The following is a 23,177-nucleotide window of genomic DNA, read 5'->3' as shown; positions in this document are numbered from 1 at the left end:
TTTTTTTTTTAGTTGCGTAGTTTTTTGATCTGCATGCGCACTAAGTTCGGCATGTGCTGATTAGTTGGTAATATTAACCGTTTAATTAAGAATGCAAGTGAATTATACAAGTGAAGTGTGAGATATTTAAGGCTATAATATAATATGGCAGTGTAGAATCGATTTTTATTACATTATATACGCGCTACCGCACTTGGTCAGAATAAGTAGAATGTGGCACGAGTAAATGAATGAAGTGTTTGTATTAAGAGCTGATAGCAATGAGTTAACAGATATTGTGGAACTTCAATAGATCTTGTATTAATTTGCACAATGTTTACGTCACGCTTGGCACGCGCGTCAGATATGATTGTATGTGAGTTACGTACTCTTTGCTCTGTAACATGAGGGCATTGAACTCTGTTTTGGGTTTGAATATACATGGTTATTGAAATGCATTTAATAGAAAAGCAATTCTGAGATACTTAGCATAGCATTATAAGAGTAATCGGCAATATGTTTGTGGTAGAGATTATGCAAATGAAGTGATAGTTGTGTATTGAAATGAAGTTGTAATATGGTTATTCGACGGAATGTATTTATGAATATTGAAATGTGGATGTTTATTTATGTGTTTTGGTGTGGATAAGAATGCTATTTGCTGAGGAAATGCTATGTTACATTTATATGAGGTGAGATTTCGCGTCAAATGAAAAGAGTACGTGAAAGAAAGCACATCGCGTGGATGACCTAATTGAGGTAAGATTGATATGTACTATAATAGAACGGAGATTCGTGACAGAATCATATGACAGTTGTAGATGCTGTATGTTAAATACGAGAGTACGTTGATATATTATTTAACTATGTTCATGACCAAATGTAATCATGATATTCTTTGATGCGGAAACACATTTCCAAACATGAATGCGTATTATTTTCATTCTGACTGACCATATGAACTCAGTAGCTTGCAAGGATGAGAAATACTATGTAATATGAGAAAGGGAAAGCACATTGAGCCGGAAATAAATGTGTGTGTGGATCAGAAACTGCGTACATAGTTAGATAGATAATTTGTTTCTTTTGACACAGAGATTATTTGAATTGACGTTTCTTGAAAAATATAATGAATAGGTAAATGGTAGGCTAGGAGCTAGATGTCACAGGCACTAGGGAAGTATTGCCTTAGCCCCTAAGCTGTTACTGAAGCGTATTTAAGAAGAAGGACCAAACAGTATGAGTTCAAATTTATGAATGCAGAGTTATGAGATCAGATTTATGAGTTAAAATTTAAGCTAGGGTTTATTTTCAGAGACATATATCCAAAGATATTCTCAAATTTATATTTACATTCTGACTTTAATCTACTTAGTTATTTTTGCGCTTCATTCCGGTAAACTAAACATTTTATTAAGACGTAATTGATTTGAATGTGATGAGAATGAGTAATATAATTAACATGACAGTATTTACGTCAACCTAATGAAGTATTTCAATGGAGGATTGTGATTGCTCAGTGATCAATTGTGAACAGTAAGATTCATTTTGATCTCATTTCGGAATGTGAATGTTAACATGAACAGGGATATGAATTTCAACATGAATATGAACATGAATATGAGTACGAATATGTGTAAATAGCTTAACGTTGCAATTACTTTTCTTTTATTTGAGCCAGCGCTGACTCTAAACTAATATTCAGGTATAACAACATAAAAATACTACCCAAATTCACACTACTTTTTCATAGGTCGATATTTTATTTAAATAAATATTATTATATTATTTTTCTAGAACGAATGTGTTATGAATTCTTTCTCTTACGCTTAGTTTATAAGTTAGTTGTTAAGTTGAGTAATCTATTGATTGAATTGATGCATGGTAAGAATTTTTCGAGGTTTTCGGTAGTCGGAACTTTCTTAGGCGAATTAATTCTTCGGTGATACGTCTTCGGTGGACCGGTATTCTTCTGAACTCACGTAAAACGCAACTTAATGTAAAATCTCAGATTTTACTTGACTAATGGATACCCTGAGAAGAAATTGAGCCGCTGGGAAAATAATTTGCTGACCGTGCTACCACGGGGCATAATAATAATAATAACAATAATAATAACAATAATAATAAATCATCATCATCATCATCATCAAACAAGTGCTCAATTTATAACAATTGTACTTTGCATCGCTTTGAATAATGTTGTGCTTTATTGTGGATAATGTTGAGGTTATTTATGATGCATTTAATTTGTGTCGACTTTTGAGTCGAATTATGTGTGTTATAATGTGGTGAAGTTGGTACTAATGTCATTTGATGTGGAAGATTTTATAGAGATTCGAGAATGTGTTATTTTCTGGAGCACTTGATTACTGGAGCACTCTGTGAAGATATGGATTTATTGTAGGAACTCTCAATAAACTGAGCCATGTGGTGATGCAAGGCAACGTCTTCTCATGTAAATTTAAATAATTAATTAATGTAATAATGAGTAACTGAATCACACAGATCTTCTGGCCAAATAATTCTTGATATTACACAATCCACGACGTATAAATAAATATATTCAAGATTTTGAAATTGTAAATATTTTCTTGATTTTTCTCACAGGCTTGTTGGTAGTTTGGTAAGTAAACTCATGTCCTCATCTTGAGGAGGTGTAGCTCTTTTCAAGCACATCCCAAATGGAGGTAAGCTGCATTTACCATTTGAGCTACATACCTGCCCTCTTGCAATTCTTACATTTCTGGCAGTACTGGGAACTGAACCCGGGCCCACGATGATGGCAGCTAATAGTGCCATTATGCTACGGAAGTGGAATGGTAGTTAGGTGATGTGTGTAGTCATTAGCGAAACAGTTCATTACTGGAACCAGAACGTCAAAATTTTGAATATTTTTGCACATATTTACGTCAATGAACCACTATCCCAGAGCCTGGTATTGACAAGTGCGACAGGGACAAAGCGATCAAACCAATATGCGGGGAGGTAGCCACCCTCAAATGGAGAAAGAGTGACACCAGCTAAGAGACTAAGTGAACATCTGAATGAGTTCACAGCATAAGAATAATCGCATGGACGAAGGCAAACTCTAAAAACAACAATAGTTCTGTCAATGCCGTTAACACGATCCACTTGTTTAATTACTTCATAATTTATTGTTCACCTTATAAAAACTGACGCTACAAACCACTACTAAGTTTACTGAGAGTTCCTATAATAAATCCATATCTTCACAGAGTGCTCCAGTAATCAAGAGTGAGAGAAAATAACACATTCTTGAATCTCTATAAAATCTTTGATATCACAGTTAAGTGACAAAATTTTGACATTCTGGTTCCAATAATGAACTGTTTCGCTTATGACTACACACATCACCAATATTTTACGTCAGTTTTTAGAAGTCAACATTCAACGTTCATCCAGTGTTTATTCACGCCATGCTCAAGACTTTTAAGCATTACAGTGACAAAGACTTTTTAAACAATTTGTTAATATTTTTTCACCTCTATTTTATTATTCGACCATCAAGTCCCCCACTTGTCAATTTTGTAAGAATGACTTAAGCACCATCACGTTGTATATTTTATCCAATTAATGTCATTTTATTACTAATGGTCTATATTTTGTATTATAATATATATATTTGTTCATCTGACCTATTGTGGCTGATGATAGTGTTCAAAGACTTCAAAACCAGTACCTAATAAAAATGTTGCAATTTTGTATTGATATAGGGTAATAGGATATAGCAAAAGGATTCAAGTTGGAAGTTGATTCTATCATAGTGTAAGAAATATGTTATGGGACAGAGATGTGCCAATGGAAGCAAAGGATACTATGTACAAGATGTATTACGTACCCATAACAACTTACGGAGTAGAAACTTGGACAATGACAAAGAAGGATGAGAGTCGAATACAGGCAGCCGAAATGAAATTCTTGAGGAGTATGATACAGAAGAGTAGACGAGACAAAATAAGGAATGAGAAAATCCGGGAAGAAATTGGGGTGGAAAAAATGAATGATAGAATAGAGAAGAGCCGACTAAGATGGTTTGGGCACATAAAGCGAATGAGCGACGAAAGAATGCCAAAAAAGGTGATGGAAATGCAAATCCAAGGAAGGAGAGGCCGTGGACGACCACGATTGAGATGGAAGGATACCATCCAACGTAGCATTATAGAAAGAAACCTGGACTGGGACACAGTGTTGGAGGAGGAGTGGTGGAAAGACCGAAGAAAGTGGAGAGGAACCATATTTGCCCCTACCCGGCTACAGCTGGATAAAGGGAAATGATGATGATGATGATGATGATAGGGTGGATCAATTTTACTCTCCTTTATTGTATGTTAAGCTCGTTTCAATACGGACCAAATATGAATTTCCTAAAATTAAATTATCATTCTGCTTTGAAATTTCCAAATTCATCCATGTCCTATTACACTGACTTCCATCATGTATAAAATCAATTACCTTTACCCCAGCTTGTTATAACTGAGATGACCTGAATGAATACTTGTGATAATAGATTTTGAAGAGTTGCATTCTTACCAGCACACACTGCTACAGGCTGGATCCAGCTATACAATAAAGGGACAAACGTCAATACAAGCGCGATTGACAAGGACATTCTTTTTGTTGTTTGGAGTTTCATCTCCTAAATCAACAAACCTATCAACTGTCAGTGTAGTTGAATTAAACCTAGCATCTTTTCTCAATTTCATTTCATCAAAAATCACAATTCCTAGTTGCTTGTTTTCGTGTTGCTCTATTAAATAAAACATTCAATGGCATTAACGACATTTGCATTAACACTATAATTACATCTGAACCCTCTGCATTGTCATTTCAAATGAGCTTTGATTGGGAGAAGTAATAATTCATGTTCAAACAATGTATATAAACCTTTGGGGGTTTGTCTTACAAAAACAACCTATCTAATATTAATTTATTATAACAGTGCATACTTCGGGACTGGTGTTACATTTCTTGAGCACTGTTTCTAAAACTATTTTTTGTTTGTTGCAAAGGAGCTTAAGACTATCTTCACCTTCACTTGAGACATTGACTTTATTTTCAATCTGCTTCAATTCAGCTCTGCATGCATCTAATTTTTTTTTCCCTTCTAATTCCTACTAAGGTTTTAACAATAATTTCAATCAGGTTATTTTATTTCCACATTAATGTCACTATCAAGTATTTTAGATGTAGAGGACAAACTGAATACATAACATTCTAAGCTATTGCTGTTAATATTGTCTTTGCCAACATGTTCTTTGAATAGCTCTTGTTCGAATCCTCCCCTGTGATAAGGATGATGCTTGTTTAAAGGGGCCTAACATCTAGGTCATCGGCCCCTAATGGTATGAAATGAGATGAAATGTTATGTCAATTTAAAAATCCATAATCCTCCACTGACCAGAATTCAAAAACGTGATGACGAAGAATGAATGGATGGATATGAAGTTGAAACAATCAGTGAATCCGACCTGCAATGCTCCACATTCCCAGAAACTAGCGTTAAACAATAGTATTACTGACCAAGGGACTACTTCTAAAGCACAATACTGAATCGATGATGCCTGTAGTCGAAACAGGTCCAAAATCCAGGTCATCAGCCCCTCATAATGGTACTTATCGCTAGGACAGTAGAACCATGCTACTTGTCATGTTGCGGTACTAAACAAAAGTAGCGTAGGCTCGCGGTATTCCATACATTATGGTACTATTCACAGGTAATGTAATGCACACAAGTAACACAGATTTATGGTGTTTCACACATTGCGGCGCTATTTATAGGCAATGCAAACCTATGGCGTTCCTCACGAAAGTGGACTAACCACAGGGACTCGCACTATCTCTTGGTGTTCCTCACATAGTGGGTACTAAGCATAGGCAAGGCAGAACCAAGGTGTCGCTAATATAGGGGTACAAATCACAGGTACTGTAAAATGCATCCTGAGCCACACACTGTCGCTATTAATCACAAACCTATTTTGTACCTAACAGTGGTACTACGCACAAGTGAAAGCGACCCACAGTGTTCCCTACGTGATGGTACTAATTACAAGTAGTCTCATGGTTCTAATTTGATCATCCCTTGGTCGCCCCTCTTGACAGGGTGCACCCCCTGAGGGTGGGGGGCGCAGACGAAGAATACACCCACGGTATCCCGTGCCTGTCATAAGAGGGAACTAAAAGGGGCCCCAGAAGATTCTAACATGGGAGCAGGGGTTGGTGAAAATGGGGTCCTTTTTACATTGCTTCCATTTACCTGTATCAAGTTCCTCTGTTTCATCTATCCTATCCGTCTTTCATTTTCACTTCCTTGATAGCCCTGGTCTATGCTTGGCCAATACATTCATTTTCAGTGTTAACAGAGGATGACTGTCCAGTTGTATTTCCTCTTAAAGCAATAACCACCACCACCACCACCACCACCACCACCACCACCACCACACTCGTTCCAATAGGGGTCTCCAAATTTTTAGGGACTTGCTTATCTAGGGTGGCAAGTTTGGAAAAATGTATGGGACAGCTCCTGGCTTCATGCTCTACCTTATTCTCAGAATTTTAACTTTTTCCTCATTAAATATAAATGAGTCTACCTTTATAATGAGATCTTCCGAAAAGTGACACATTCAAATCCTAGACCTATACGTAAGCAACCTGTCTTTTCTTGGGATTTCTCTAGTCCAATTAGAGAAATTTTCAGGTAGAGAGAATAAATGTTTACCTATATCTGACCTGTAACCAGATTCAACATCCTGGCACAAAGCATGACAACATTTTCACACTCGCTATATCCCCAAATATAGTTAATATACTAAAATATCACTCCCGCGATAAATAAAACCGTGCACACACAGTATAAACAATGCCACCTATGCATTCAAAGCGATCGTTGCACTGCACTGGCAACTCTCTGCATCATAGCCAGTAGTTTCCCTATTGTTCTAATGGGAAGCAAGTTGAAGTGTGCTCACTTCCTGTTTGTTTTTGCTATGATTTATTTATATATTTATTTATTTATTTACTTATTAAAAATCGGGATATGTGGATTATTCGGGACAAGGTTGGTAACAATTGAATCTTCTGTTTGTACTCCTGTGCACAAAGACTCTCACACATGGCTTCATTCTGCTTGGGCGATTGCAGAAGTAAGCTGTCTTTATTGATTTTGGTGTGTACAGTTCACAAGTGAATATTTGTGTGATATGAAAAGTTGTAACTATGGGTTGCTCATATACAGTGCATGATGATCATTAAAAATAACTGAAGAAGCAAAGAACAAGGTAATAGAGCTGCAGTTAGATAATACTTTAGCGAAAGTTGCATTTGCGGCTGGCTAAGTAAGAAAGCGCTTATTGAAAACCACTGGCAAATGCAGAACTTTTTGTGACCCGGCAATGACGTATCCAGAAGTCTAAGGCAAGTCGAGTGAGTACATCACAGAAAAATGGCAATTTGGTTGTGTAGTTTCCTCAGAAATGCTTAAATTAATAGCAAAGGAAATTAAAATTATGGACTACAAAGCTAGTCAACTATGGCTAACTGGATGTTTCAAAAGACATTCACTTTCAATAATAAGAAGAACGAACATCTGTCTGACGCGTAAGAAGCGAAAATCTTAAAGGTCTAGTTATGTCATCAACTTGCAGTGGCAGTGTAACTGTCAACTTGGGCAAATTGGCATACAGATCACATTCTAGTAAATTTCAAATTGCAATTGTGAAAGATGGAATATGCTTTATTTCAAACTATAAAATCCATCGAGATCACTTAATAATTCTTTTTGTCTTCAAGATTTATGTAGATACTTTTTTGAGTACTCTGTGATACATGCGCGCACTAGAAACTCGTGAATGAAAATGGCATCAGCAAAACAAAAGAAGATTGTAAAATCATTGGTCATTACAACATGTAATATGATGGTTAATAGACTTCCACAAGGTATGTCCTGTACTTTGATTGGGAATGTACATTTGCTGTGCTAATTTATTTCCCCTACTCACTCGTTCTCCTGCTGGGAATGTGCCATATTGAGGTCTCTTCCAGATATGGTCCTCTAGGAAAGCGGATGTGGTCTGGGTTCTCTCACGCTCATGTGGGGAGTTCCAGTTTTCCTTGGGTGTCATCACTTGCTACTTTTCAGGCTTGTATTTTAAATGATTGTAATGTAACTTTAGTTGTTAAGCCCAGACGTTTGCCCATTGAATTCTATTAACCAAATCTTTTAATTTAAATACTGTAATAATAATGTTATTTGTTTTACGTCCCACTAACTACTTTTTAAGGTCTTCGAGACGCCGAGGTGCCGGAATTTAGTCCAGCAGGAGTTCTTTAACGTGCCAGTAAATCTACCGACACGGGGCTGTCGTATTTGAGCACCTTCAAATACCACTGGACTGAGCCAGGATCGAACCTGCCAAGTTGGGGTTAGAAGGCCAGCGCCTTAACCGTCTGAGTCACTCAGCCTGGCAATTTAAATACTGTGATGGAGTAATAATTCATCTATTATAGCCATCTTCACCATACGTAGAGGCAAGTCTTTTATGACTTTTGATAACCTTTAAAGTTATGCTTCTATCTGGCTTGAGCTCAGTAACTCTACTTTAAGGAAAAAGGTATTTGCATATAAGTGTTATCATTTGCGAAGTTGTTTCCTTTTGCCTTTAGAACTTTGTTTGGTTTCAGGCTATCTTCTAACCTGTTAAGTTTAATTCATTCCTTCTTGTAGCTTGGGCACTCTGTGTAGTGGATCCCTTGTTAAGGTCTTTTTAAAATAGTTTTTTAAAATATAATGTCTATATTTTTAATTGCCTTTCTTTACTCTTGTTTGTTACTGGTGTTAACCAGTTCATAAGGCTACAATATTGGGCACAACACTTAGCAAGAAAGGAGAGAAGTGCATCTCTGTAAGCACGGGCGGCTGCGAGAAGTGGCGTTAAACCACAGCTGACTGAGAAAAATGCTGTGTTGCATAATTTTAAGGTGCAAAACTTTGCCAAAAAATCAGTGTACCAAGCATAATAGTCACAGTCCAAGGAAAAGGCTGGATGTACACTACCCTATCACAAAGCACACTTGAAACAGTTACACACCAAATGGATGGCAGGCAGGCAGGTGTGCACACAAAATCAGAAAAATCATAAGATCTGACTTGGAGCTGATGTGCAAGTGAATAAAGACTGTGTGGGAGCTGATTCTGCCAGAACTTTTAACTGAGAGTTTCAAGAGAGCTGTATATCAAATGCACTCAATGTACAAAAGACAACATCTTGTAAAGCAAGAAGAATGAGGATTATAATGGCAATGATGACAACGGGCATGAAGTTGACAATGGTATAAACTGAGATAAATATTAGAAAAGGTACGTAGGTATCAATGACATTAACAAATTATTTCATTTAATTGAAAAAAATCAAGTTATTAATTAGTATACCAGTAACTTTCATGTTGGAGAAAGTGCCAGAGTCCCTACATTCCAGTTCCATGGAGTTGGTCCTGAGTATGGTAGAATTTTAATACAAGTAATCATTATATTTACCTAATAAAACTGTGTGTGCAAAATATATTTTGGGATTCTCCCCCTCCCCCCGGCATTTTCTCTGTAAAACTGGGGTCCGCAGATTATTCGAGTATAAATGTTCTTTAATGTTAAATAATTTTCATGTGCATTGACATGATTTATTACCAATACTCACCCAAGAGGGTGCTGTAGCACTGATACCAGCAATTCCACAGCAAAACCTGAAGCAATGGCTGATAAGCCAGGACGAGTGACAGTGCATTGCTGATCTAAAGTTCGATCTGAAAGAGACTACATATATTTAAACTAATAATGGGGATCTTTTTTAATACGTAAAACATTATTGCATGGACAAAAATACAAAAAGTCAACTCACATTGCCAGGAGCTATGACATCACTGCAATAATAGCATCCCAGTTGGTTACCTGGGATACAACGGTCATTAACGGATGCATCACTTTCACTGGAAACACCGTGCCGCATCACCAGGAATGTATCAAAGCCCAAAGCAGCACAGATGGTTAACTGGAAGGCAGATCATGTTGGAATAATGTCTGCTATATTTACAAGTGTGATAAAAAAAAAAAAAAATATATAAAAAAAAAAAAAAAAAAAAAAAAACCTAAATACCAGGTGAAGCAGCTGCCTCAGATAATGTAGTTTTATGCCACTTGCTCTTTATAGACTAATTGAAAACTCTGTTCCTGTAATTATACAAATAATACAAAATGAATGCTAAAGAAAATCTCAGTAAGGGATAATAATTACTGTTCATCTGTCCTCAGAGTTAACAACAAACACATAACAATGGTCTTAATAAACAAGTAGTGAGCATAGCAACATGGCAATGACGCTGATAGCAGACATACTTGCAAGATGTGGTTTGCTGAGCATGGTGTAAGTATGTTGCCCTGCGTTGCAGTTTCCTACACTCTACAGGGAGCGTGCACGGTACTAGTAACAGAGTGCTCTGGCGGAGTTCCGAGAATTAATACAGTGAGAGTGCGTTCCGCTTGAAGACTTGCTTCATAGTTACGGCAAAAAATATCGTTGCATCTTGTCAAGATAAATATGAAGTAATACTATGGAAGTTGTAATGCTGTACATATAAAAATACATTTAAACCTGATATAGATGTCAAAGGGCGAAATTAATAACAATATTGTAACTACCTCTATGAATCTGTGAAAACTCAAATTTCGCGAGTGAGATTTCTGGTGAAATTGACTGTGCTTTTGACAAGCTATTGACAGGCAGCATCCGGTAAGCGAATAAATAGGAATTCAGTTGGAATAAGTAGATAACACGTCAAGTTCTGATAAGATAGATTTATACCAATTGGTGGCAAGAAATTTGCTAGCACACAAGCTACGTAAACAATGTCGCTGATATACGGAATATTTTTCAAGATTTTGAAAAATTTCACCCTCTGTATGCATCTTTCAACATGAATTCGCACACTTGCTACATTCCGAGTTTTGTAAAACTTCATCTTCTGTAAATCTCCCATTGTGAAGAAAAGGCGGCATAACAAGTAAAGAATGAGCTGACTGTTTTAAAACCTGGGAATCCTTTGTCGGCTAATATAACGTCCTCTTCACTCAAAAGATTTAGGAAGCCTGAATTGTTAACAATAAAAGTATAACTAGTTCTTCCACCATAACAAGGGGGAAAAAAACAATAGTTCCGTTTAGGGCCACAGCTAATAAAAATTTAAATGTATAACATGACTTGTACGAAGAATACATGTAACACCTCTCATCTATTCTTGCTGGCGTTTCTGATTTCATTTTTGTGCAATCTACTATAACTCGTGCATCAGGATAAAATGTTTTAAAAGCGCGAGGCAAAGTATTTTGCACAGATAGTTTGCTAGGCCAGAAAATAAAATTAGAAGTGAGTTTCTTGACTACTCCGAGAGCAGTAAAAAATATTCGCGCAGCAGTAGTCTGATGTACACCAAATATGACTACCAAGGAAGCAAAGGTCCAATTTCATTTTCATTAAAAAGAGTAAACAAACAGCATTATTACTTATATTTATAGACACTTTAGAAACAAATAAAGAAAGTAAAAAACTGAATGTTACAAATGAGGCGTCTATTTGCAAAACCGGCCATCTCCCAAAAAAATTGAAATCCACTTTTTGTGCTGAATGTGTTCTCTGTCCACTTTTACACAAGGTGGCAAACTATTAGCTGCAAGCTCAGCCTCCAACCAGCTTATTTACTTAATCGAAAATTGGGGTTAGTTGCAAACACGGCCGTCTGCGTATGGTTATGAGTTGCAATACCGGCCATCTCCTCTAACGCTCTAACGTTTTCGGGCTTATTGAAAAACAAACGAAGAAAATAGAAACTTTAATACAACCTGAGGAATTTCATAGTGTTCATTCTCAGTATGGCAAATTATTTTTACTAGGAAGAGATGACAATGTTCCCGACTTCGACTGGAAAACAGAATGTATTTCTATTTTCAAGCCTACAGGGAAATAGCACTTCAAATTTTCTGCTGCAAAAAGGGTTATTTTGACCAAATCAAAAGGAGGCAATTCAGTGTTAATTCAAGGTGAACCCAACTACAGAATAGATGTTGGAACAAAATTAGGAGTTTGTAAGAAAGGCAAGAATGTTTTGATGATGAATCCAAAAGTTATACATGCTGGTAAAATAGTAAACAATTTAAAGGCAAAAAATGTTGAATCTCTATTGACCAAACATTTTGGGACTCAGTGGAGAAATGTTGAAGTGCTTAAGTTTTACAAAGAACTGATTGATAAAAATAACCTTCCACAAAACAACCCAGAAGATGATGGAGATGAATGTGAGCACAGTGTAGACAATGGCATTAATGTTTAATTTCATGTTTAATGTTTTTTAAAGTTTAATTTTTTAAAATTTATTTCTGGTTCGTTTTGTGTAAATGCATCGGCTTTTTCTACTGCATTGATTTTTTAAGTGAACTTTTAAATAAAGCATTTTTTGTACATTTTTATTCCTTCAGTTTCTTTAGTTTGGTGCAAAACCGGCCATCTCCAAATTTGAAATTTAAATATTTCAAATAATTATAGGAATAAAACACTGGCATTCTGTAACATTAATTACAATGCTATTTATAAGTGATAAAACAAATACAAATAATTCTAAATCTCTTTATTTAGATTTTATACGTTTTTTTGGTCTCCTGAAAAATTTAACCATTTGGAGATGGCCGGTTTTGCAAATAGACGCCTCAAATGAAAGACTTGTTAAATCCTTCACCTGTGCCTCACTTTTTATGCTCTGGTATCCATGAAATCCTCTACATATGTCCAGGGGGTGTTGGGACCACAACTTTTATCCACCTTTCCCGAAATACTTGAAGGTACTGTGCTTGAGTAGCACTGTGTGCCTACATCATTCCCACTAAAAACACAAGTGAATTTGAAAGTCGTTGCTTCAATCTCAAATGCTGCTTGCACCGAATTGTGTAGTTTTTCACACACTCATTTTTAACAATAAATTCATGAGTTTCCTGATTAGAAGACGTATGTATATTTGAGCATTTCATTCGTTTACTCGCTCTTAAAACCGGGATATATCACATTCTCTTTTCGGTTTCTTCTTATAGCTCTCATGAAACAGATGGTATATATGATGGATGATTTTCAATATTACTTGGCTTTCCTCCAACAAAATGTTCACTGCAAATAACTGAGCATTTGGTGGGTTCCGATGGAGTTCCATCTGCACTGAAAAGCAGGAAAACATTTATTATTATTATTATTATTATTATTATTATTATTATTATTATTATTATTATTATTATTATTATTATTATTATTATTATTTGGCGTAGTCAAGACACGTGCACATGTAAGGACATGAATGTAAACATACGAGCCTGCTGCAATGCATAATTGAAATGAAATGTACTATTTCAAAGTGTACTTAAATGAACGTGTTCTTGACTTGGCATACCTGGTATGTTTGAAATGTGTGATTTACGTAGCAAATGAAATAAGGTAGCCTACTATATTTACTTTATCTTTCCCACAGCCGAAATCCACTTCCTGCATCTGCCCAATTCATATGGACGACCAGGATATGTGTGAAATGTAATTCCTTTTCCATGCGTGTTCCTTTGTGTGTTGTGGCAGTTCACTGCACAACAGTTTCTATTTGATTTAGACATTTTGATACACTACTACTACCACCACAATTTCACACCCACAGTTACACAGCCTGGACTGACTGCTCAAGACAAGATCACCATAATGTTACTGATTTCTTCCGCTAGAAGCGCTAAGAGCGGCCGTGCACGCTCTCTATAGCAAACTCATGTCACTGAATCATGGTTTTAAGCATTAATAGCACAGTTTACTATACCAAATCACTTGGCATGACTAAACACTACATCATGTTTTAGATAAATGTGCAAAAACAGACTTAAAGAATGCCTCTCCTCTTCCACAGCAAACCATGAAGCGATGGCTGATAAACCTGGATAAGTGACAGTACACTTCACACTTGCATTTGTGCTCGGGTAAATTCAAAATCTCAGATTCTCAGATTTTGAATTTACCCGAGCACAAATGCAAGTGTGAAGAGGGGACTCTATCAACCTTTCTTTAATTTCAAAACTTCATCCATAGCATGACATGCCTCAACAAGGAACCTGGAAATTAGTATTTATCAGCAACATCATACAATAAGAATGAACAAGCTACAGAACCTCAGTCGATTACGCTCCCCGCAAAATTGCGGCCCAACAAAGCACCTTGATTGTGCATTCACAACGGTTGGTCTCAGTGCCGACATGCTGCAAAGATGTTTCAACTTAACACCGAAACCTCAGTGATCCTCTATTCTATAGGAACTGTATTTTCAACCTCTGTTATACAATTTTTGGAGTGTATGGCATTCAAGGGACTCCAGCAAGCCAAAGCCCTTTATTGCACCATATGTATATATGTATATTGTTTGACATAATATTGGCAACAGCACAGATTTTTGAATGGAACTGCAACGAGTCTAAGCCCCATATTGTACCATATGTATATATCTTAATAGTAATATTATATTAGAATAAGGCATTCTTGTTAAATTAGTTTTAGTAATGTTTTACGTAATATCGCTATTAAACAGGTTCACTAACAGCTGATGATGACCTTTTTACAGGTCGAAACCGGTACTGTTTCAATGTAGATAACTTTAAACATTTTGTAATAAAGTATTGATTAGGTGGAAATCTCATTCTTCATACTTGCATATAAAGATGTGCACAGAGACAAAAGCTCATAGACAGACAATGGACAACAATTGGTCTATTTCTCTGGAAGAATTAGATGTTTTTATTGCTTTGTTATACGCCCGTGGAGCTTATAAACTTACTAGTCTAGCCATAGATCACATGTGGTCTTTATCAGAAGCACATTCTTGTTCACTTTTCCTTGATATACTGTGAGAGTAGAGTGACCTCCTTTCTGAAGTACTACAGTCTCTAACAGATTCATACGTAGTGCTTTGATTGACTGCGAGATTTCCTTCCTCACTCGATTGATTGATCGAACAATGCTAGTTTTCTTCTCTTTCAGTCTCTCAGCCAATTCCACCTATATAAAGAAGTTATCAGTGGACCACGTTACATCCTTTCGTGAGGTTTGGGTCGATAAGTTTCATGACAATATTTTCAGGCAGTGACTCATTGGCAGGTCGCATTTTCTCTTTCCCAAGGTAAGGAAACCCATTGCACACATACTTAGAATCAATGTCTACCAGTAGCCAGAATTTTATGGCAAATGTATCTGGCTTGTTGGCCATATACTAGGTGAACCTGCACCGAGCTTTGCTGGGGAAAAGCTGTTCATCAACTGCGATATTCGCTCGTGGTTTATAGCATGCACAACAATTCTCAATAAATCTATTCCAAATAGCAGACGCCAAAGCAAATGTACCTGTCTGCAAACGAGTGGATCTAGTTTTACGGAGATCAAAGTACAAATACCTTAGAATTTCTTTCAACCTGTTTCTTGCCATAGTGTTAGTGAAAACAGGGGAATCCCATAACACTCTACACCCGAGCGTTCAAGTCAGTGAAGATAACAAGAAGCTGCCTAGTAGGCTACTACTGAATTTTATAATGGAACTAAGTATGGGGTGGATGTAGCTGATCAAATGGCGCGTAAATACACCACTAGGGCTGGATGCCGAAGGTGGCCTGTGAAAGTATTTTAAAACGTACTTGATCTAGCAGCAATAAATTCGTGGGTAGTCTACAAGGAAGTTACGAGACAGAGAATCCCTCGACATGATTATATTGTTGAAGTAATACAAGAACTAAGATCTGATTTTGTGAAGACAAGATCCCGGTTGAGTAAACTCCCTACACTTCAGGCTGAGCCTCAGACTCTGGTCCAATGTGCCAGTCGTAAGCAACGACAATGTCAAGTGAACTCCAACTGTAAACCGAACAAAACCTCTGACACATGTTCTTCGTGCAACAAAGTAGTCTGTTGAAAATATTCATGTAAGGTAATAACTTGCATAAATTACTTGTCAAGTGCCTAAATAGGCTTGTAAACAAATAGAGAGACTCATTTTTATCATAAGTTTTTACAAAGGTGTTCAGTAGCAAATCGGCCAAAATATTTCATTGTTACCTATTAGAAGTGAGAGAATATGAACAATTATTAATATTTAACAATGGATTGATCTGTACACAATACTACCCAATTGTTAACTATGTTGTTTTAAAATTTAAAAAATCAATTAGAAATGTTTGTAAATATTTTTGTAGCCAATTAAAATTGGGGGTTGTGTACAGGCATTCTGCCTAGAGATTTCTGGAACGTTCCCTTCTGCTATATGAGATGGGCGCTTTTGGGCCACTGTGTCTTCTTCATCGCTCCAGTCTAGAGTGCATACTGTGTAAGTGGAAGCAGGGGCAGCCTTGCCTGTCGTCGGAAGGCCCACCAGCTCAAGGTAATGGCAGACATCTTTTAAATATGTGATAACTCCAGAAAGTTAACTTAGGGGGAGGTTTCAAAATTCTTTCTTAATGTAATTTTCTGAAGTTTAATATCACCTTTTAAATGTAAATTTTCAGGCAAGTCTAAGGACTCTATTCAAATCCCTGTTGGGAAATGTATAACTTCGGGAATAAAGAATGTTCACCCTCTACCAATTCCCATTCAACTTGGTATGGGAGTGACTATGATTTTCTAAACCTCTAAATTCTTCAAACCATTTTGGAACTTAATATTTTGCCATGTCACCCTCTGTAGCATAGGCCTAGTCTCTGTAATTTTTGAGGCCATAAACCCATATAGGATTTTAAGTGTAATTCAAAAGGAGTGCACGTGTTTTGCCTCCTATCATTTTGTTCATGGTCCATTTTCTTAAACCTTTTTCTTTGTACATTTAGGCCATTTAGAATGGACACTTGTTGCACCTGTTTAAATTCTAGTTATTTATGAACAAGTGTGGATCAGACTGTTGAGCAGAAATGACAGTAAACACTATTTTCAAAGTTATCTAGGGTAAAATTCGGATAAGAAACTTGTGCCTTTGAGAGGCCGGACTGTTAGACATGATACAGGCTTTTGGGCTTATGCTGTGTCAAGAAAATAAGGTGAAATTCTTAAAGTTTCCCAGAGAACTATGCTCTGCGTCATCAGAAGAAAATCTCGACTGTCCTCAAGAAAGGCTTCTAAAACAATAAGCTTTGAATTTAGACGTTATCCAATAGAAGTGGAAATGGTACGTTCATTCATCAAAAGATGGCTCCTCGGACGCGGTACAGCGCTAGCGTTCGAAGCGGAAGCTGACGGAACCATCAGAATCAGTCTGAGAGGGTCACATAACATACCAGGCGACGCACATATGAAGGTATGACATTGACAAGTCTGGAATGAAACATCTGGCGATGTGGAACGTACGAATTTGGAAAACACCGAAACGAAAAAACAATAGTGAAGGGACAGTGAAGGGAGCTACCTATGTAAATCCTTAATGGCTGGCAACCAGGTATTACTGTATTTACACAAATAATATCGGCATACTTTTAAAAAAAAATTGAGGCACGAAATTGGGGTGAGGGTTTTATTTGAGTCAATGTTGGAATTTTTTTTTTTTTTTCAAAATCAGCCTTCCTAAAGTTAGGGTGTGGGGATTATTCGATGGCGGGGATTATTCGCGTAAATACGGTACTTAATTGATAGCCAGTGTCCCTGTTGAAATTGTTAGGATTTCTACGTATTTCCACAGCTTCCCGTATAACCCTGGACCTGTAGTGTTTTGTGTGAATAAGAGCTCTAGCATCTTGGAACACGACATCATGATCCGACAATAAGAGCGTGCTCAGCTATTGCCGATTTGTCTGGCTGGTTGAGATGAACATTACATTCATATTCCTTGATACGAGTACCAACGGACCGGCATGTTTGGCCAATGTATACCTTACTGCAAATACAGGAAATTTCGTATACCTCAGGATGTAAAAGTGGGGACAATTTGTCCTTGGTTTTACCCAGACTGTGAACAATTTTAGTGACGGTGCCAAAAACTGTTTTTATATTGTGTTTGCGGAGGACCTTGGCAATTCGATCTGTAGGGTTATGAATGTAAGGCATGTGGCAGTTCCCTTCCATTCTGTGGCTTTGTTTGGTCGTTTCTCTGGGATGCAGGGTTCTATGTATCTGCAAATCACTGTAACCATTACCCTTGAACGTGACTGAGTGTGTCCATCTCCACCTGGATATTTGATGGCTCACAAATTCGTTGTAGATGTTGATTCCCATAGGGAACTTAAAATATTTGTCCTGAATGAGTAAATTTATAATACCAATATATATTGGTATCACAAATTCGTCTCGCCATCTTGGGGTGAGTGTCGTGAGAATAACTTGTTTTTGTGCTGGATGGTGGTGAGAATCTGCATGAAGACAGCGATTTGTTTGGGTAGGCTTACGATAGACAGTATGTCCCAAGGAACCGCCAGTTTCTTTACATCCAAGAAAGAAGGCATCCGTCCGACTGTTGTAAATTTTGGAGCTCAGTCTCCTAAAGTGTAACTGAGTGGAGCAAAGAATGCTCTTTGAAATGATGTACCTTTAGAGCTACCATGCTCATTCATTTGTAAACTATTATATTGAAAACCTTCTTCACTGTACCTGATTTATTTGACCTTAAGTCATTATTCCATTTAACTGTTATTTGTTGCTGCTATTCACTCAGATTATCTACCGAACTTTAAACTCAGAAAAAGAGAAAGGAAAGAAATAAAATTTCAAAATTTATTTTAAATTATACTCTCATATATTCTCTGTCCACCCATTCATGCCTGCACCTTCTTACACCTCTGTATTCTACAAAATCCCCGGAACAATATCAATTGTCTTCTGAATGCATGCATTAATGCTGCCAATTATCAGTTCTTAGATGGCTCAAAAGACCAATTCTAGAAACGCAAGTTCTGCATACAATGCTGGGACATCAAATCTCCAAAACTATTTGCTGTCGCTGAACCCGGTAGTAATTTCTTCTCTAATTTTCTAGTTCCTTTTTATGATCTCTTTAATCAGACTAGGACATTTGTTATTATTCAAAATGTTATAGGCCCCATGAACAATTTGTTTACCAATAAGGTTACCCTACACAAACTTTTGCCGCTAGATGGCACGAGTGTACTACTCGGACTACAACGAGATTGTTTGCAATACATGTAGTACGTGACTAAGGTCTAGATTATGCATAATAAAATTATGAATGAGAATATGTATGATGCCAACAGTGTCGTATTTAATATTTATCCAAACATAAATAAAATGAATATGATCACTTTAAAAGAAGAGTTGAGAAAGTGAGGTGGGAGAGTTGGTGGTAAAAAAACAAGAACTTTGTCAAAGGTAAGGTAGAAAACGTTTAGATGCTCTCTGCACGCAAGTATGTAAATAATAAATACAGGGATATAATCAATACCCTACATACTGGTACTATAATTATCTATGAATGTTTGTTTTTAAGATTGCGAGCTTATATGAGAATGGTAATACATCTTACAAAGGAGACACCAACAGAAAATACGGTTCCCTGCATATGTCTCAGTAACATGAACTTTAAAGACTTATTAATCTCCTTTCTGCCTCGCGTGAAATTATTACATATTGACTTGGACTACTTAGTTTTCAGAAAATCTGAGATCGATGGAGCTCCAGTGAAGAATTACAAGTCGTTATGTGTTCCAACATAGTATAGTATCAAAAGACAACCTTGCAAAGTATGAGGTGGACAGTCAAATTAGCAAGGCAACTCAATTTTACCTCCAAGTAAAACAACTGCTATGGGATAAACAAGTACCATTAAAAGCAAAGATGACATTATATAAATCATATTATACACCCATCTTCACGTATAGCTTGGAAACTACCACGTTAACGAGACAAGACAACTCAAAAATTTAGTTGCAGAAAAAAAATTTCCTATGCACCATGATACAAAAGACCAGGAAGGACAAGCTCAGAAATGAAAAAGTCCGAGAGGAGGTGGGAATAGGAGACTCCCTACTACAGAGGATTCAGAAAGCAAGACTGCAGTGGTTTGGCCAAGTAAGAAAGATTAGTGCAATCAGGACTGCAAGAAGAGAATTTGAAAGAGAAGTAAAAAGACCAGTGGGCAGACCCAGAGGAAAATGGACAGATCTGGTGAAGAAAGATGTCGAGGAGAGAGGACAAGATAGGGAGAAGATTATGACAGAACATTGGTTCACAGACAAAGATGGAGGGGGCTCATACACCACACCCGGGCAACTGGAGATTGTCAACGATGATGATGATGATGATGATGATGATGATGATGAAGTTGTTATGTGATGCTGGATATTATTTATTTAAGAGTAATAGGGTATCTGTACTGTCTTCTATGAGATCACAATTCACAAAACAACAAACAGTACACTGTTAAAACATTGCGGACTGGTCCCGAGAAAACTCTTGCATGCCTGGCCGAACATTGCGGACCGATCCCGAGTTATCTCATGTTAGCAGCAGACTGAAGTCTAGTGCTATCTTTTGATATATACCGGAACTATTTGGAGGTCAAGGGTGCTAGAACTCTTATGCATGGTTCTACACAATCGATAGTCGCATTTCTTTTCGATTATTCTTCATATCATAGCTTTTCTTTGCATTTCCTGACAACATGTTTACAAAGTTTGAAGAGCCATGCAAGATGGCAGCACTCACGGATCACACGTGTTTAGACAGGGATGAAATTATTCGCGTATTATGTGCTGATACAGGCTCAGAATGTCGAAGTGATGCTGAATATTTAGAGTTCGATGATGAAATACATTCTAACGGAAATGTTTCAAGTGATGACGAGTAGATATCCTTATCTTCAAGGTGTGGAACTCACGTGGCGCAGGACGAGTCTCATAATTGTGTTACGGGTGTAAATATTCTAAATATTGTAAATAATATAGTGTTTTCTGACAACTAGGTTATGGACAACAGTAAACCTAGACTAGAGGATTTTGAACATGCTCCTGATATAAAGGTATGGCCTAATGAACCTGGAAACGTAGGACAAGTATCAGTACTTATGTTTGTGAGGACTTTTTCATTATGTAGCTGAGCAGACAAACTTATACTATGAGCAGAATTCACATTCTCATAACGTATCCCGTAAAACCTAAAGTCGACTAATGTCCCTAGGAGGGAAATTAAAAAATTGTTTTGTGTATATTAATAGGGCAGGTTAAGAAACCTTATCTGAAAGATTACTGGCCAACCGCTCCCCTAATAGAAAACCATATATTTCGGAAAACTATGAGCCGAAATAGATTTCAGCAAATACTTACCTAACTGCATTTCAACTACTAATCAGGAATGCCTCCAGAATAAAACACAGTAGTCCTTCAAAGGCTAGTGAAGTTCTGGCAGTTTATTTGAATGCATGCACTCCAGTTTGGAGGTAGTTAGAAAGTGGCCGGGAACAGGGCTGTGCATGGGGTGAAGGGCACTCGGTCCGCAATGTGTTAAGTTGATACTAGATCACTGTCGTTCTGGCATTTTAGCAGCAAGCAGCGAGTGTGTAGCAGGTGTTGGACCCAAAGTCTGCTGTAAGCATAGTGCTGCCCTTTGTTATGACCTTGAACACTCCAGCAAAACTGGTTTGATAAAATGTTCAGAAACACCAACTAACGTTTTACAAACATTTCATTAGCCTGCACGAAAAAGGAAAGTACATGAAAGTCCCCTAAAAGTGTCAAATCTGCCCAGATTCACAGTTAAGTTTTGATCCAAGACCAGTCCCACTCAGAAAAGTGGACAGGTATAAGCCATATGTGAAACATTAATTTGGAAAATCTGGAATGAAACTCTTATTTATCATTACTTCCCAAAACACAAGTTAACATCTTGTCTGTTGCACATGATCATTTTTATGGAAAAGGTACATACTCAAATTTATGTTTTTGTGTTAGTGTGTCCCTGAGGATTCCAAAAAAGATATAGAAAGGGAAACAAGAGGACAATCCAGACGTACACTGTGGTATCAGGAAAGGAAGTACAGGCTAACTGCAAGTTATTTTGGAAAAATATGCTTCACTAAAGATGCCAAAATTTTGGCTCATACAATAATTGCAGGCTCTTAGTTACAACTAGTTGAAGGGGTGCATGTCCATCTTTGTGGTGTAGTGGTTAGCATGATTAACTGCCAAGCCAAGATACCCAGGTTCAATTCCTGGCTCTGCCACGAAATTTGAAAAATGGTATGAGGACTGGAACAGGGTCCACTCACCTCGGGAGGTCAAATAAGTAGAGGAGGGTTTGATTCCCACCTCAGCCATCCTGAAAGTGGTTTCCCGTGGTTTCCCACTTCTCGTCCAGGCAAATGCCAGAATGGTACCTAACTTAAGAACACTGCTACTTCCTTCCCTCTTCTTTGACTATCCTTTCTAATCTTCCCATCCCCCCACGAGGCCCCTGTTCAGCATAACAGGTGAGGTCGCGAAATGGCGCTCTATTCAACCTGCTAAATATAACAGTACAGCATGACACGACTGTGATGTCGTCGGACCTCATACTCGCCATAAAAGTAACCAGGTAAGCACAGGGTGGATAAGACGAGACCTCGCCACATTTGATGGTAGCCAGATTGTCTGCTCCAAACTTACGATTCATTCCATCTCTGAAGTTGTGCAGGCACTGTGCTTTTCACTGGCAACCGTGCCAAGTGGGCACCGCGAGTACGTGAATTCAGAAAAAAACTACCGCCACCAGTGTCAACTCCTATAGAATACATGGTATCTATTTCAGAGATTATCATCGGCTAGCTCAGATAGTAAGAGCAGATAGATGGGTCACAGTGCAGCAGATTACCCATGAATTCAATGCTAGATAACAGCACATTTGAGCAGCTGTACCATCCAGAACCATTTCCTCAAATGGGGTACAGAAACCACTGTCTCACTAGGGGACCTCTCCTCACTGAACATCATAAGGAACAAAGACTGACATGAGCAAAGGGAACATCATCATTGAACCCTCAATGGTAAAAGATCGCCTAGACAGATGAGTTGAAGTACCAGCTGCTACACGCCAATGGCAGTGTACGAGTGCATCACTGAGCACATGAGGCAATGGATCGCTCTTGCAAATAGGGTACAGTTCAGGCTGGTGGTA

The 23,177-nt window shown here is 37.5% G+C and overlaps 1 protein-coding gene across 6 annotated transcripts in view; it reads right to left on the bottom strand.

The window, feature by feature from the left end:
* Nucleotides 1-23,177, bottom strand: part of Atg7 (Autophagy-related 7) — a 200,105-nt gene that overhangs the window by 80,345 nt on the left and 96,583 nt on the right. For all 6 annotated transcript variants that reach the window (XR_011017572.1, XM_068225281.1, XM_068225280.1 and 3 more), the window contains 2 exons: nt 9,891-10,040; nt 9,690-9,805 (listed from right to left, as the gene is read on the bottom strand). Coding sequence is in view for 5 of the 6 variants with exons in the window: in XM_068225281.1 (XP_068081382.1) it covers nt 9,690-9,805; nt 9,891-10,040 (266 nt within the window). In the remaining variant the exon portion in view is untranslated. The remainder of the gene's footprint in view (nt 1-9,689; nt 9,806-9,890; nt 10,041-23,177) is intronic.

The sequence above is a fragment of the Anabrus simplex genome, chromosome 1, assembly GCF_040414725.1.
Source record: "Anabrus simplex isolate iqAnaSimp1 chromosome 1, ASM4041472v1, whole genome shotgun sequence".
NCBI lineage: Eukaryota > Metazoa > Arthropoda > Insecta > Orthoptera > Tettigoniidae > Anabrus > Anabrus simplex.
Note: the sequence above shows the minus strand (reverse complement) of the source record. Positions and strands in the feature narration are given on the sequence as shown.